Below are 17,425 nucleotides of genomic sequence, written 5' to 3' on the forward strand. Positions count from 1 at the left end.
GGGGGTAGGCCTTAATGGCGTAGTACTCATGTTCCTGAATTAAGGTTCCAAATTCTGTGTAGCGCTTATGAGTCAGGAGTCAAGTCAGTGGGTCCACATCGCTCCGGTTGAGGAATGGAGCAATTTATGTTGTCACAAACTGTTGTGTGTCGTTCCGATCTGAACTCCAGCAGGCCTCAAAGTTGCAGCAGTTATCAGTTGGCGGTATGCGCTGTGATGTAGCAGTCCTGAATGACAATTTTCCAATTTACTTCCATTATCCTATTTTCTTTGTTTTTTTGTTATCCTCTGTTGAAAAGCAGGAAGGTAACTTCAGGACTGTGCACGCGTCTGCAGCAGTTTTGCAATAATGTTATACATCACCAAGTGCTCTAGATGGCAGCACGATTTCCTATTATGTAGTTCTCCAGACCTGTGCACACTACCTATCTAGATATCTCTTCAACAAAGAATAACAGGAGAACTAAGCAAACTTGATAATATAAGTATATTGGAAACTTTTTTAAAAATTGTATTCTCTATCTGAGTCATGAAAGAGAATTGTTGGCCATATAGTGCTCCAGCATGTGTCTGGAGAACATCCAGAAAACACATTGGTGATTTTGAATTTTTTGCAAAGCAAAATCTAATCCATTAGTAATGATGGCTTTAAAATGTGTAGATTTATTTGCAATACTATCTTTTTTTTTTTCTCTCTGCTTCTGAAACTATTTCTATGTATCTGTGAGTGCAGACACCAAAGTTGTACCTATAATTAACTACTGTGACTTTTGTTTATCTTTTATCTGCGTCATCATTTCCTGCTGCCCCAATGCCTCAAGCCAAGCTTCAGGTTTTACCGGCTCTGCTTCTAATGTGACAATTTCAAACTGTAATGCCCTGGGATATAGGCTCTCTCCATAGTGAGTTAATCCTAGTGATTCATTCCAATGTTTGTGCTAAAATATTACTCTTTGGGTGACATTGTAAAACCATAATTAAAACTCCTTAACTTCATATTAAACATTGTAATATGATTAGGGCTTGGATAGAAAAATACTACATTACAAGGAAACTCGTGTGTGTGTATGTGTGTGTACAATCATACAAATTTATATATATATATATATATATATATATATATATATATATATATATATATATATATATATACAGTGAGGCCTCGGTTTACGAATTTAATTCGTTCTCCGGGTCGTTTCGTATTGCGAAAAATTCGTAAACCGAAACACGGTTTCCCATAGGAATGCATTGAAAATCAATTAATGCGTTCCGGAGGTCCGAAAAAATTCAAGTAAAGTGTCCAAAAAAGGCTCCAAAAGGCTTAACAACTTGCTGCAAATGGCTCCAATGTCTCCAAAAGGCTCCACAACTTGCTGCAAATGGCTCCAAAAGGCTTAACAACTTGCTGCAAATGGCTCAAAAGGCTCAACAACTTGCTGCAAAATGGCTCCAAAACCTCTCCAACACCTCTACACTGGTACCCAAACTTCATTAATTCAATCATACTTGAGTATGCAGGGGGCACAGGGGCCACTGGTTTCGTATTGCGAAAAATATTCGTAAACCGAGGGGGGCAAACCGGCATTTTGACCGGCATTTTGTTTCGTATTGCGAAAAAATTCGTAAACCGAGTCAAATTTTCTTCAAATTTCGATTTCGTAAACCGAAATTTCGTATACCGAGTCGTGCGTAAACCGGGGCCTCACTGTATATATATGTGTGTGTTAGGAACTGCACTCTCACTAACCAAATATACATATATATATACAGAAATGTTAGGAACTGCACTCGCTGGTTTCAGACAAACTTCAGTATTTCTTTATTCTGGTGACATTTCGAGGATAATCTGAGGAAGGGGAGATTATCCTCGAAATATCACCAGAATAAAGAAATACTGAAGTTTGTCATACATATATACACGGTGCTAATACAGCGCTATATGAATTAAGTCCCACACAAAATACCAGTCTGTAATATGTATATACAGTCCTCCTGTGTCTTTAAACCACAACAGGTCCTCATGCGGAGGTATAGAGGTCCCCAGTATACTCGCAACCTAATTCCAGAGAAACGTTTTCCCAAAGAGGGAATCTCGAGTTGAATCTGGAACAGAAGAGGGAAGGACACACAGACAACAGCAACCTCTCTGGTGTAGTATATTAAATTGCAGATGTAGCTACAATCGCCCTTAAGCCAAATGGACACTCACTTGTTTAAACCTCAACTTAAATGAGGTATGAGAACAGCCCACAGAATAGAACCGGCTCCAGGTTCCACTCAAAAAGGATATCCAGACCTCTCCAACAGAAGCTGAACTGTTATAGAGAGGGAGTCCTCAGTCCTTTGTACTGCTCATATATAAGCAGATCGTCAGGAGAAACACAGTGGTAACAACTGGGCCAGTAAAGGGATACATATAACTTTGTATTTGGATAAAAACAAGTAAAATACTTAAACATCACATGCTGTATAAAATGTACGCTGCTAAAACACTCTTCTACAGATAGAGTGTATATAAAACCATGCCGTAGCACAAACCGTGTCAAACAACGAGTGAGGGGGCATGGGCTGACGTGTTTTGCGATGCTATTGGTAGCTTCTTCAGAGGTAGGTAACACCCCCCCTACTTCTCCTATTTATCCAATCCATGCATCTAAGCTACTGCTCGTTATACTGCCCAACCTCCAGTTTTGTTTTGGACAAACAATATCCCTCTTACAATCAGCTCGTATGTAATACATAGTTATAACCAATATTTTGAAAATGTTTTTCCTACTGTGATATACCTTTTTGATTACAGCAGTAAATTGTACTGTATATATGCACAGTTCAAATTTGCCCCCATCAATATAGCGTTTGTAAAAGGCTATGTTTTCTTTGTATGTGTTCGCATCCCCATAGATGTGGGACAGCTCCCACCAACCCATGAACAGGTTGGCATAGGAGGGGGCAAATTTCTCTGGGGGTAGAACTCTCCTTCAAATTTAAAATAATTGTGTGTGAGTATGAACCCTACTACTCTCAATACAAAATCTCTGAATTCTTTGGTGTAATTTGAGAATCTGGCTAGAAAAAATTCCACAGCCTTCAATTCCTCATTATGTGGTAATGAAGAATATAACACAACAACGTCCACTGTGACCCAAAATAATTTTGTTCTTCCCAGATCACTATTTCCATTAGTTTGATGACATGTTTTGTATCTCTTAAGTAACTTAGCAATGACAAAACAAAGGGGTTCAATATAGCGTCTAGCCATTGTGAAAGATGTTCTTAGATGGAACCAATACCACTAGCTATTGGATGTCCCTGTACGTTAAGAGTTGATTTATGTACTTTGGGGAACATGTGAAAAATGGGGACCACAGGATACTCGACAAGTAATCATATGTTGCTGTATCAAAGAAGCCTTCTTCTAGACCATCATCAAGTAGAGATTTAATTTCCCTCTGATATGACCTTGTGGGATCAGAAGTTAAATGGAAATAATTGTTTACATTGTTCAGTTGTCTATATGCCTCTTGTGTATAAGTATTTCTATCAAGTACCACTATAGAGCCCCCCCCTTATCCGCTCTACGTATGACTATATCTTTATTAGTTTTTAGTTCGTGTATTGCTTGCTTCTCTTTGTATGTTAGATTGTATACCCTATTCTTTGAGGATGATAGCTCTGTGAGGTCTTTTTCTACTTTTTTGTAAAAAGTTTCTAAGATGGGGCCTCTACTCTGTATTGGATAAAAACCAGAGCTATTTCTAAAGCCATTAAAACTATTAATAGCTTGTGTATCACTTTGTGAAGTTGGAATAGCCAGAGAGTTTAGTGTTTGAACATCACAAGATTCTTTAAAATCAAGGGGTATTTCACATATAATGGTAATATCTTGTCTTATGTGTGTTACTGGGCCAATGCTGGCATCATCAACACTGTCATAAAAGTGCTTTTTTAGAGTTATACTTCTTATCAGTTTATTGACGTCAAGCATAGTGCTAAACAAATTGAATCCACATGTAGGGGCAAAATTTAAACCTAAAAACTAAGCACTTTGTGTTGGATGGTTGTTAGTTGGATGCTAGATGAATTAATGACATTGCTATTCACTGGTATTTGGAAGATGTTTTCTGTCTCCTCAGTGGATACCTGTCCTGTTTCTCGATCCCTATCCCTGTTTTTTCAAAGGGGTTTGTAAAAAACCTGTTCAAATGCATTTTTATCTTTTTACGGTGTAAGTGTGTCGATTAGTTGAAGTGGAACAAATATTACTATAAATATATTTGGAGCCTTGTGTAGTTCTCTGTGTTGTTTTATGCATTTGGAAGTTTTCCTTTGGTCTAACAACTTGTGTCTCAGGATTTACACTAAGTTTACTGCTTTACTGGTTTCAAAATGCCAGTCTGATTTGTATGATTTTCTGTAGTATTGGGGGCATTGCTTATTGCTCCTGACCCTGAACTCTGTGATCTATGGTTACCTCTTTCCCTTCTGTTTCTACTACAAGATCTGCCCCTAGAATTAGGGTTCCATCTGTTAGTATTACTTTGTGTGTGATTCCAAATGTATACTGTCTTATTATCATAATCATTTTGGTCCCTTATATACTTAGTGTGTTTGGTGTTAAGTATAATATGTTTTGACTCAGTAAGTGATACCTTTAACATTTTGTCAAATCTAGGGTAGTCTAACTCTTTCTGTCTTTTGTTCATTTCTGTCTGTATAATTTGTATTTCATCTCTAACTTTCTTTAAGAGACCAGTTTTATACGTAATAAGCAATTGCATGAGTCTTAAAGAGCACTCTGTTAAAACTGCATTCCATGATTCAATAAATTCTAAATCAGATACTTCAAAGGTGGGAAACTTGTTCACTCTAAGTCCTCTGGGAACAATCCTTAGTTTGACATATTTTTCAAATGTCCATATATCGAATTGTAGTTTATGCTCTTTAATCAACAGTCTTTCCATATCATCAAATAGTCCTCCTAGGGTATATATTGTGATGTCTTTAGAAAAAATCAAGTCCATGTCAGAAACCCCATTGTCTCTTTCAGTCACAGGCATTAATGAGTTTTTAGGCTCCTATAGTCACTAGTGTAATAGTGCTGCCAGGAAGCACGATAATAACAATATGTACAAGATGAGCAAACACTAGTAGACTATACCAGAAAATTCTTTAGTGATAGTATCACTGTGAACTGTTCCCATAAAGTGGTAGTGCATCTATATATATGTAAAAAGCATCTTCTGTGCACATACATAAGGCAGAATAAATCAGATTAATGCCAATCAAAGGATAAAGAAATCCAGCTTCAGATATGACAATGCTCAACCCCCGATAGTGCAGAGTCTGGCACTGCTCTCTCGTGCTATATCATAACATTCAAAGGAGCGGGAGCAATTTCAAGTATGAGCAGCCTATGCTCTGCAGCTTATAGCTGCGTCAACTCAACGCCTCCTCGTTCTCCGTATGTCAGCGCTACCAGGCAGCTGGATATCCAGAAGATAGTTCCGTGTGTACGGCATGCTGTACTTTGCACACCAGGAGACACTGTGTCACGATATTTCTTACTTCCTGGATCACACAGCGTACACAGACTGTTGCGTTCCAATACACTTAGGAGATGCCGTTGCGGGGGGGAGGTGTGTCCTGTCCTCAGCCAATAGGGTTCTTCAGAAGCCAGTTCTTTTCCTCACTCATGGGAACAGCAGGGGAGCCTTGTCAGCCTAACGATTCCTGGTCAATAATAAAGGGATTGCAGAAAAACGGAAGAGTATCGTAGGCTGTAGTAATAAAACAGTTCTTTATTAATCCAATTCTTTATATATATATATATATATATATATATATATATATATATATATATATATATATATATATATATATATATATTGCCATGCTTCTTCGGCCCAGGTGCATCCTTATTTTATATCCATACACAAGTCCATTATGGAAGGGCACTCTTCGATCTTTATATAAAAAGTTCCTTTTGATTTGTCATACATTAAAAAAAACAATCAAAAGTCAATGTTTCTGCTTAAGCATAAGCCTTTCTCAAAACATCATTATTTTGTTTGTTCATCACAACTTGAGGTTTCACCGCCGATCTCACAGCATTATATTGTATAGTAAAATCATGGAAAATGTGGGCATTTTTGAATAACTATAACTCATTACTATTTCTCCTTTAGCACTGATTTAGCCAGAGGCGCAACTAGAAACCACAGGGCCAAGGTGCAAGAATGTAAGATGGGCCCCCCCCCCCAAAAAAAAAAATTGAATTTGATAAAAAAAAATTTTTTTTAAACATTTAACACAGAAAAAAATGTGAATCAGATTACATGTCTGCAAAAGGAGGTACCCTGTGCCCACAATCTGTGAGATGGTCTGACCCCTATTACTGTATATAGTGATACTGTTTAACCCACCAGTACTGTATATAGTGAGTCAGTGACACAGTCTGTAATCTGCCGGTGAGATGGCTGGCCTGACCCAGGACCCTACCCACCCCAGTACTTTATAAAGTGACCACAGTAGTCTGTGACATGGTCCAGCCCCCCGTACTGTATATGTGGTACTGTATAGTGACACTGTTTACCCCCCTCATGCTGTAGTAACAAGGTCTATAATTTGCTGGTCCCACAAACATACACACACACACATTCATGCATAAATACACACACAGTCACATACATACATACATACACACACACACACACACACACACACACACACACACACACACAAACACCAATGGGTAAAACAGAAAGACTAACCCTGTAGTCAGAGACACTAGTGAAGCATCATGTCACACTCACATGATAGTGCAGGCAGTGGCAGGTCAACATTTTTTTTTATTTTTAAGCTGGACCCCCACCATTGGGGGCCCAGTCGCAATTGCGACCTCTGCACCCCCTGTAGTTTTGCCCCTGGATTTAGCGGTTCTGCAGTGGCAAAATTGTTATTTTTAACTGGATATATGACAGCTATCTGTATAGTAATGTTATTTCTCTATGATGTTGTACTATTATAGGGTCTTTTTGTCTTCAAGTACTGTTTTACGACTGGATCTTAATAAATTGGCTATAATAAAAAATGTTTGGTTTTTTTTCTCATTAGCATAGAATGAGATGTATTTAAAAATGTGTGTGTTTATTTTTCACATAGACTGCATGTACAATGCTACACAAAATCTAGGATAGGATTGTTTATGTTAAGATTGAAGTTAAATTACAATTGTAATGCATGTCTTGCCCATCATGCTAACTTCTAACAAACACTTTTTTTCCTCTGAATTTTAGATCTCCAACAATGGCTGGAGGGTTGTTTGCAGTGAGCAAGAAATATTTTGAATATCTTGGAACGTATGACATGGGAATGGAAGTGTGGGGAGGAGAAAACCTTGAATTATCCTTTAGGGTAAGTTTAAACAGGTATTCTTTGTTGTTTCAATAATAAATGCAAACAGGAAGCAAATGAGCCTAACATCTAATACAAGTTCTGGGCTATGCCACTGACTATAATATATTTAAAACACAGGAATTGTCTTATTTGCTGAAGACTGTGTCTAAGACAGCTCCTTGTCTTTCTTTAAAATTTCCTATAAATCAGGCATGTCAAGTGCCTCATTCCCTGTAGTAGAATTTGGTGATATAGTATTTTCTTAGGTCTTATAAGTAAATTAAGATGTTGCTCCACATCTCTCATCAAGAGAAAGATAGCTATTACTCTATCTCTATCAGTGACTTCCAAGCAGTAATTTAACTATATGTTTGTGGGGTTAACACATATCACTGTAGCGTCTTTAGTGAAAAAGTTGTGTGCTCTGTGACATGTTATTTTATCACTATAATGGCCCATTAAGGTTTGGTTATATTTGTAGAACAGAAATGAACCATATCTGCCATACTATATGAATGTTTCATATAAATATAAGCATATCAATGTGTATTTATATAATCAGTGACGTGCGGTGAGGCACTGGCTACGTTAGATGCCCGAGAAACACATATATGAATCCAATAGCGGTTGATACTAAATCCATTTTTTTTCTTTCTATGATTTGTTTGTGATATTCACTTATTTGTTTATATTTAGCTATAAAACTGGTTATAAACACTGCTGCCAGATGGCAAAAGACACATGCACGCTCCTGAGTACACATAGGATTACTCTTTAACAAAGGACACAAAGAAAATGATCAAATTTGCTTCATTCTGTCAGTAGCCTTTGTTAAATGAGCAGCAATGCACTACTGAGAGCTAGCTGCTGACCAGTGACTGCACACTTTTTGTCATTGACTCACCTCATCTGTTCAGCCAGCTCCAGTAGTGCATTGCTGCTTCTTTAACAAATGATATCTGGATAATGAAGCTGATTTGATAATTTAAGTAGTACAGCTAATCAGAGGAGATATGCAACCGGTCATTTATTAGTCAGGGGTACAAAGAGGAACAGTTGGGAAGTATGCATTAATGTTAAAGTTTTACTAAACCCAAATTGTTTCTTTAATGATTCAGATAGAGCATGGAATGTTAAGCAACTTTCTAATTTACTCCTATTATCAATTTTTATTCGTTCTCTTGCTATTTTTATTTAAAAAGCAATAATGTAAAGCTTAGGAGTAGGCCCATTTTTTGTTCAGAACCTGGGTTATGCTTGCTTATTGGTGGCTAAATGTAGACACCAATAAGCAAGTGCTATCCAGGTTCTGAACCTAAAATGGGCCGGCTCCTAAGCTTTACATTCCTGATTTTAAAATAAAGATACATTTTTTTCTGCAGGTCACTTTAAAATTAAATTATGTTGTAAAATTAGGCATTGTTTCTCAACCACAGTCCTCAAGTACCCCAAAGAGGCCAGGATTTCATTATTGCTGAAGCAGTGCACAGGTGAAATAATCATCTTATGGATGAAAGCAGGTTAGTAACCATGGTGTTACTGATTAGCTGATCATTTCACCTGTGCACTGGTTCAAGTATAATAAAAACTGGCCTGTTGGGGGTACTTGAGGACCGCGGTTAAGAAACACTGCACTAAAGCACCAGCTCATCTAGAACCATACCTAAAAGAGCTAGATACATTAACATCTGCCCTTACACAAAAATGGCATCAAACCTGTTACCCTTCAACTTGAAATCATAATTCCTTAAAATAATAAAGTGGGATCTTAAAGGGAAATAATACTCATATGCTAAATCACTTGAAACTGATGCTGTATAGCTGTAAAAAGCTGACAGGAAAATATCACCTGAGCATCTCTATGTAAAAAAGGAAGATATTTTACCTCACAATCTCCTCAGCTCACCAGAGTAAGTTCTGTGTAAAAAGTTATACTCAGCTGCTCCCAGCTGCAGGTAAACAAATTTAAAAAAATGAAGAAATGAACAGCAGCCAATCAGCATCAGCAGTGCTGAGGTCATGAACTCTTACTGTGATCTCATGAGATTTCACTTAACTCTCATGAGATTTCATAGTAAGCTTCCTTTACCTGATTGGTGAAATAATATGAGAGTGCACAATGCTAGTCCCTTCAGATGTCCCAGGACAAACACACTAAAATGCTGCTTAGAAATCCTTTACAATGGGAGGTGGCTACTGAGGAACTTTTGAGGTAAAATATCTTTCTTTTTTACATAGAGATGTTCAGGTGATATTTTCTAATCAGCTTTTTACAGCTATGCTGCATCACTTTCAAGTGTTTAAACATTTGGGTATTATGGCCCTTTAAGGCCTAGATTTGGAGTTCGGCGGTAAAAGGGCTGTTAACGCTCCGCGGGCTTTTTTCTGGCCGCACCATAAATTTAACTCTGGTATCGAGAGTTTAATCAAATGCTGCGTTAGGCTCCAAAAAAGGAGCGTAGAGCATTTTTACCGCAAATGCAACTCTCGATACCAGAGTTGCTTACGGACGCGGCCGGCCTCAAAAACGTGCTCGTGCACGATTCTCCCATAGGAAACAATGGGGCTGTTTGAGCTGAAAAAAAAACTAACACCTGCAAAAAAGCAGCGTTCAGCTCCTAACGCAGCCCCATTGTTTCCTATGGGGAAACACTTCCTACGTCTGCACCTAACACCCTAACATGTACCCCGAGTCTAAACACCCCTAACCTTACACTTATTAACCCCTAATCTGCCGCCCCCGCTATCGCTGACCCCTGCATATTTTTTTTAACCCCTAATCTGCCGCTCCGTAAACCGCCGCAACCTACGTTATCCCTATGTACCCCTAATCTGCTGCCCTAACATCGCCGACCCCTATATTATATTTATTAACCCCTAATCTGCCCCCCTCAACGTCGCCGACACCTGCCTACACTTATTAACTCCTAATCTGCCGAGCGGACCTCACCGCTACTATAATAAATGTATTAACCCCTAAAGCTAAGTCTAACCCTAATACTAACACCCCCCTAAGTTAAATATAATTTACATCTAACGAAATAAATTAACTCTTATTAAATAACTATTCCTATTTAAAGCTAAATACTTACCTGTAAAATAAATCCTAATATAGCTACAATATAAATTATAATTATATTATAGCTATTTTAGGATTAATATTTATTTTACAGGCAACTTTGTAATTATTTTAACCAGGTACAATAGCTATTAAATAGTTAAGAACTATTTAATAGTTACCTAGTTAAAATAATAACAAATTTACCTGTAAAATAAATCCTAACCTAAGATATAATTAAACCTAACACTACCCTATCAATAAATTAATTAAATAAACTACCTACAATTACCTACAATTAACCTAACACTACACTATCAATAAATTAATTAAACACAATTGCTACAAATAAATACAATTAAATAAACTAGCTAAAGTACAAAAAATAAAAAAGAACTAAGTTACAAAAAATAATAAAATATTTACAAACATAAGAAAAATATTACAACAATTTTAAACTAATTACACCTACTCTAAGCCCCCTAATAAAATAACAAAGCCCCCCAAAATAAAAAATTCCCTACCCTATTCTAAATTAAAAAAGTTACAAGCTCTTTTACCTTACCAGCCCTGAACAGGGCCCTTTGCGGGGCATGCCCCAAGGATTTCAGCTCTTTTGCCTGTAAAAAAAAACATACCATACCCCCCCCCAACATTACAACCCACCACCCACATACCCCTAATCTAACCCAAACCCCCTTAAATAAACCTAACACTAAGCCCCTGAAGATCTTCCTACCTTGTCTTCACCATACCAGGTTCACCGATCCGTCCTGGCTCCAACATCTTCATCCAACCCAAGCGGGGGTTGGCGATCCATCATCCGGTGCTGAAGAGGTCCAGAAGAGGCTCCAAAGTCTTCCTCCTATCCGGCAAGAAGAGGACATCCGGACCGGCAAACATCTTCTCCAAGCGGCATCTTCAATCTTCTTCCATCCGGTGCGGAGCGGGTCCATCTTGAAGCAGGCGACGCGGATCCATCCTCTTCTTCCGTTGTCTCCCGACGAATGACGGTTCCTTTAAGGGACGTCATCCAAGATGGCGTCCCTCGAATTCCGATTGGCTGATAGGATTCTATCAGCCAATCGGAATTAAGGTAGGAATTTTCTGATTGGCTGATGGAATCAGCCAATCAGAATCAAGTTCAATCCGATTGGCTGATCCAATCAGCCAATCAGATTGAGCTCGCATTCTATTGGCTGTTCCGATCAGCCAATAGAATGCGAGCTCAATCTGATTGGCTGATTGGATCAGCCAATCGGATTGAACTTGATTCTGATTGGCTGATTCCATCAGCCAATCAGAAAATTCCTACCTTAATTCCGATTGGCTGATAGAATCCTATCAGCCAATCGGAATTCGAGGGACGCCATCTTGGATGACGTCCCTTAAAGGAACCGTCATTCGTCGGGAGACAACGGAAGAAGAGGATGGATCCGCGTCGCCTGCTTCAAGATGGACCCGCTCCGCACCGGATGGAAGAAGATTGAAGATGCCGCTTGGAGAAGATGTTTGCCGGTCCGGATGTCCTCTTCTTGCCGGATAGGAGGAAGACTTTGGAGCCTCTTCTGGACCTCTTCAGCACCGGATGATGGATCGCCAACCCCCGCTTGGGTTGGATGAAGATGTTGGAGCCAGGACGGATCGGTGAACCTGGTATGGTGAAGACAAGGTAGGAAGATCTTCAGGGGCTTAGTGTTAGGTTTATTTAAGGGGGGTTTGGGTTAGATTAGGGGTATGTGGGTGGTGGGTTGTAATGTTGGGGGGGGTATGGTATGTTTTTTTTTTTACAGGCAAAAGAGCTGAAATCCTTGGGGCATGCCCCGCAAAGGGCCCTGTTCAGGGCTGGTAAGGTAAAAGAGCTTGTAACTTTTTTTAATTTAGAATAGGGTAGGGAATTTTTTATTTTGGGGGGCTTTGTTATTTTATTAGGGAGCTTAGAGTAGGTGTAATTAGTTTAAAATTGTTGTAATATTTTTCTTATGTTTGTAAATATTTTATTATTTTTTGTAACTTAGTTATTTTTTATTTTTTGTACTTTAGCTAGTTTATTTAATTGTATTTATTTGTAGCAATTGTGTTTAATTAATTTATTGATAGTGTAGTGTTAGGTTAATTGTAGGTAATTGTAGGTAGTTTATTTAATTAATTTATTGATAGGGTAGTGTTAGGTTTAATTATATCTTAGGTTAGGATTTATTTTACAGGTAAATTTGTTATTATTTTAACTAGGTAACTATTAAATAGTTCTTAACTATTTAATAGCTATTGTACCTGGTTAAAATAATTACAAAGTTGCCTGTAAAATAAATATTAATCCTAAAATAGCTATAATATAATTATAATTTATATTGTAGCTATATTAGGATTTATTTTACAGGTAAGTATTTAGCTTTAAATAGGAATAAGTTATTTAATAAGAGTTAATTTATTTCGTTAGATTTAAATTATATTTAACTTAGGGGGGTGTTAGTGTTAGGGTTAGACTTAGCTTTAGGGGTTAATCAATTTATTAGAATAGCGGTGAGCTCCGGTCGTCAGATTAGGGGTTAATAATTGAAGTTAGGTGTTGGCGATGTTAGGGAGGGCAGATTAGGGGTTAATACTATTTATGATAGGGTTAGTGAGGCGGGTTAGGGGTTAATAACTTTATTATAGTAGCGCTCAGGTCCGCTCGGCAGATTAGGGGTTAATAAGTGTAGGCAGGTGTCGGCGACGTTGAGGGGGGCAGATTAGGGGTTAATAAATATAATATAGGGGTCGGCGGTGTTAGGGGTAGCAGATTAGGGGTACATAGGGATAACGTAGGTGGCGGCGCTTTGCGGTCGGAAGATTAGGGGTTAATTATTTTAAGTAGCTGGCGGCGACGTTGTGGGGGGCAGGTTAGGGGTTAATAAATGTAATACAGGGGTCGGCGGGGTTAGGGGCAGCAGATTAGGGGTACATAAGTATAACGTAGGTGGCGGTCGGCAGATTAGGGGTTAAAAATTTTAATCGAGTGGCGGCGTTGTGGGGGGACCTCGGTTTAGGGGTACATAGGTAGTTTATGGGTGTTAGTGTACTTTAGGGTACAGTAGTTAAGAGCTTTATGAACCGGCGTTAGCCAGAAAGCTCTTAACTCCTGCTATTTTCAGGCGGCTGGAATCTTGTCGTTAGAGCTCTAACGCTCACTTCAGAAACGACTCTAAATACCAGCGTTAGAAAGATCCCATTGAAAAGATAGGCTACGCAAATGGCGTAGGGGGATCTGCGGTATGGAAAAGTCGCGGCTGAAAAGTGAGCGTTAGACCCTTTAATCACTGACTCCAAATACCAGCGGGCGGCCAAAACCAGCGTTAGGAGCCTCTAACGCTGGTTTTGACGGCTACCGCCGAACTCCAAATCTAGGCCTAAGGCTTTATTACAGATGTAAAGTTCTCTGGAAAATTAGTGCATCTAGGCCATTTACCCTACAATTATTACAGTGCTCAGCAATGTTTCCTCTAGCTAAAATATTTAAAAGTAATATTTAGTATAACAGTGGTAAAAAATGCATTTAACTGTGTTAGGCAGCAGATAATTAATTTTAGATAGTAAGCTCTTTTTAAAGCAGGATACTCATTATAGCTCACCGGTATAAAATGAACAGGAAGAATAGTTTAACTATTGTTTGCCTTATTTTAAATGCGAGTATATGATATGATTTTTATTTAAGCTGCAACTCCTACATATATACATGCTGGCATTTCCTACAATTGTGAGGAATATATACTGTTTGTGTGTGTGTATATATATATATATATATATATATTTATATATATATATATATATATATATATATATATATATATATATATATATATATGTGTGTGTGTGTGTAAAAACACAATTTATGTAAGAACTTACCAGATAAATTCATTTCTTTCATATTAGCAAGAGTCCATGAGCTAGTGACGTATGGGATATACATTCCTACCAGGAGGGGCAAACTTTCCCAAACCTCAAAATGCCTATAAATACACCCCTCACCACACCCACAAATCAGTTTAACCAATAGCCAAGAAGTGGGGTGATAAGAAAAAAGTGTGAAAGCATAAAAAATAAGGAATTGGAATAATTGTGCTTTATATAAAAAAAAATCATAACCACCACAAAAAAGGGTGGGCCTCATGGACTCTTGCTAATATGAAAGAAATGAATTTATCAGGTAAGTTCTTACATAAATTATGTTTTCTTTCATGTAATTAGCAAGAGTCCATGAGCTAGTGACGTATGGGATAATAAATACCCAAGATGTGGAACTTCCACGCAAGAGTCACTAGAGAGGGAGGGATAAAATAAAGACAGCCAATTCCGCTGAAAAATAATCCACACCCCAAAATAAAGTTTTAATCTTATAATGAAAAAAACTGAAATTATAAGCAGAAGAATCAAACTGAGACAGCTGCCTGAAGTACTTTTCTACCAAAAACTGCTTCAGAAGAAGAAAACACATCAAAATGGTAGAATTTAGTAAAAGTATGCAAAGAAGACCAAGTTGCTGCTTTGAAAATCTGATCAACCGAAGCTTCATTCCTAAACGCCCAGGAAGTAGAAACTGACCTAGTAGAATGAGCTGTAATCCTTTGAGGCAGAGTTTTACCCGACTCAACATAAGCATGATGAATCAAAGACTTTAACCAAGACGCCAAAGAAATGGCAGAGGCCTTCTGACCTTTCCTGGAACCGGAAAAGATAACAAATAGACTAGAAGTCTTTCGGAAATCTTTAGTAGCTTCAACATAATATTTCAAAGCTCTAACTACATCCAAAGAATGTAACGATCTTTCCTTAGAATTCTTAGGATTAGGACACAATGAAGGAACCACAATTTCTCTACTAATGTTGTTAGAATTCACAACTTTAGGTAAAAATTTAAATGAAGTCCACAACACCGTCTTATCCTGATGAAAAATCAGAAAAGGAGATTCACAAGAAAGAGCAGATAACTCAGAAACTCTTCTAGCAGAAGAGATGACCAAAAGGAACAACACTTTCCAAGAAAGTAATTAAATATCCAGAGAATGCATAGGTTCAAACGGAGGAGCTTGTAAAGCCCCCAGAACCAAATTCAAACTCCAAGGAGGAGAAATTGACTTAATGACAGGTTTTATACAAACCAAAGCCTGTACAAAACAATGAATACCAGGAAGATTAGCAATCTTTCTGTGAAACAGCACAGAAAGAGCAGAAATTTGTCCTTTCAAGGAACTTGCAGACAAACCTTTATCCAGACCATCCTGAAGAAACTGTAGAATTCTAGGAATTCTAAAAGAATGCCAGGAAAAATGATGAGAAGAACACCAAGAAATGTAAGTCTTCCAGACTCGATCATATATATTCCTAGACACAGATTTACGAGCCTGTAACATAGTATTAATTACGGAGTCAGAGAAACCTCTATGACTGAGAATCAAGCGTTCAATCTCCATACCTTCAAATTTAATGATTTGAGATCCTGATGGAAAAAAGGACCTTGAGATAGAAGGTCTGGTCTTAACGGAAGAGTCCAAGATTGGCAAGTAGCCATCCGAACAAGATCCACATACCAAAACCTGTGAGGCCATGCTGGAGCCACCAGCAGAACAAACGAACGCTCTTTTAGAATCTTGGAGATCACTCTTGGAAGAAGAACTAGAGGCGGAAAGATATAGGCAGGATGATACTTCCAAGGAAGTGACAATGCATCCACTGCCTCTGCCTGAGGATCCCTGGATCTGGACAGATACCTGGGAAGTTTCTTGTTTAGATGAGAGGCCATCAGATCTATTTCTGGAAGTCCCCAGATTTGAACAATCTGAAGAAATACCTCTGGGTGAAGAGACCATTCGCCCGGATGTAACGTCTGGCGACTGAGATAATCCGCTTCCCAATTGTCTATACCTGGGATGTGAACCGCAGAAATTAGACAGGAGCTGGATTCCGCCCATACAAGTATCCGAGATACTTCTTTCATAGCCAGAGGACTGCAAGTCCCCCCTTGATGATTGACATATGCCACGGTTGTGACATTGTCCGTCTGAAAACAAATGAACGAATCTCTCTTCAGAAGAGGCCACGACTGAAGAGCTCTGAAAATCGCACAGAGTTCCAAAATGTTGATTGGTAATCTCGCCTCCTGAGATTCCCAAACCCCCTGCGCTGTCAGAGACCCCCATACAGCTCCCCAACCTGTCAGACTCGCATCTGTTGAGATCACAGTTCAGGTTGGACGAAAAAAAGAAGCCCCTTGAACTAAACGATGGTGATCTGTCCACCACGTCAGAGAGTGTCGTACAATCGGATTTAAAGATATTAACTGTGATATCTTTGTATAATCCCTGCACCACTGGTTCAGCATACAAAGCTGAAGAGGTCGCATGTGAAAACGAGCAAAGGGGATCGCGTCCGATGCAGCAGTCATAAGACCTAGAATTTCCATGCATAAGGCTACCGAAGGGAATGATTGAGACTGAAGGTTTCGACAAGCTGAAAGCAATTTCAGACGTCTCTTGTCTGTCAGAGACAGAGTCATGGACACTGAATCTATTTGGAAACCTAAAAAGGTTACCCTTGTCTGAGGAATCAATGAACTCTTTGGTAAATTGATCCTCCAACCATGTTCTTGAAGAAACGACACAAGTCGATTCGTATTAAATTCTGCTAAATGTGAAGACTGAGCAAGTACCAAGATATTGTCCAAATAAGGAAATACCACAATACCCTGTTCTCTGATTACAGATAGAAGGGCACGAGAACCTTTGAAAAAATCCTTGGAGCTGTTGCTAAGCCGAACGGCAGAGCCACAAACTGGTAATGCTTGTCTAGAAAAGAGAATCTCAGAAACTGAAAGTGATCTGGATGAATCGGAATATGCAGATATGCATCTTGTAAATCTATTGTGGACATATAATGCCCTTGCTGAACAAAAGGCAGAATAGTCCTTATAGTTACCATTTTGAATGTTGGTATCCT

At 38.5% G+C, this 17,425-nt stretch overlaps 1 protein-coding gene across 1 annotated transcript in view; it reads left to right on the forward strand.

Annotated features, from left to right (window-relative positions):
- The window catches only part of GALNT4 (polypeptide N-acetylgalactosaminyltransferase 4), a 220,716-nt gene that overhangs the window by 139,949 nt on the left and 63,342 nt on the right, over positions 1-17,425 (forward strand). Inside the window, exon 6 of the mRNA XM_053714400.1 lies at positions 7,296-7,413. Within this exon, the coding sequence (XP_053570375.1) occupies positions 7,296-7,413 (118 nt within the window). The remainder of the gene's footprint in view (positions 1-7,295; positions 7,414-17,425) is intronic.

This window comes from Bombina bombina, chromosome 5 (genome assembly GCF_027579735.1).
Source record: "Bombina bombina isolate aBomBom1 chromosome 5, aBomBom1.pri, whole genome shotgun sequence".
NCBI classification, from domain to species: Eukaryota; Metazoa; Chordata; class Amphibia; order Anura; family Bombinatoridae; genus Bombina; species Bombina bombina.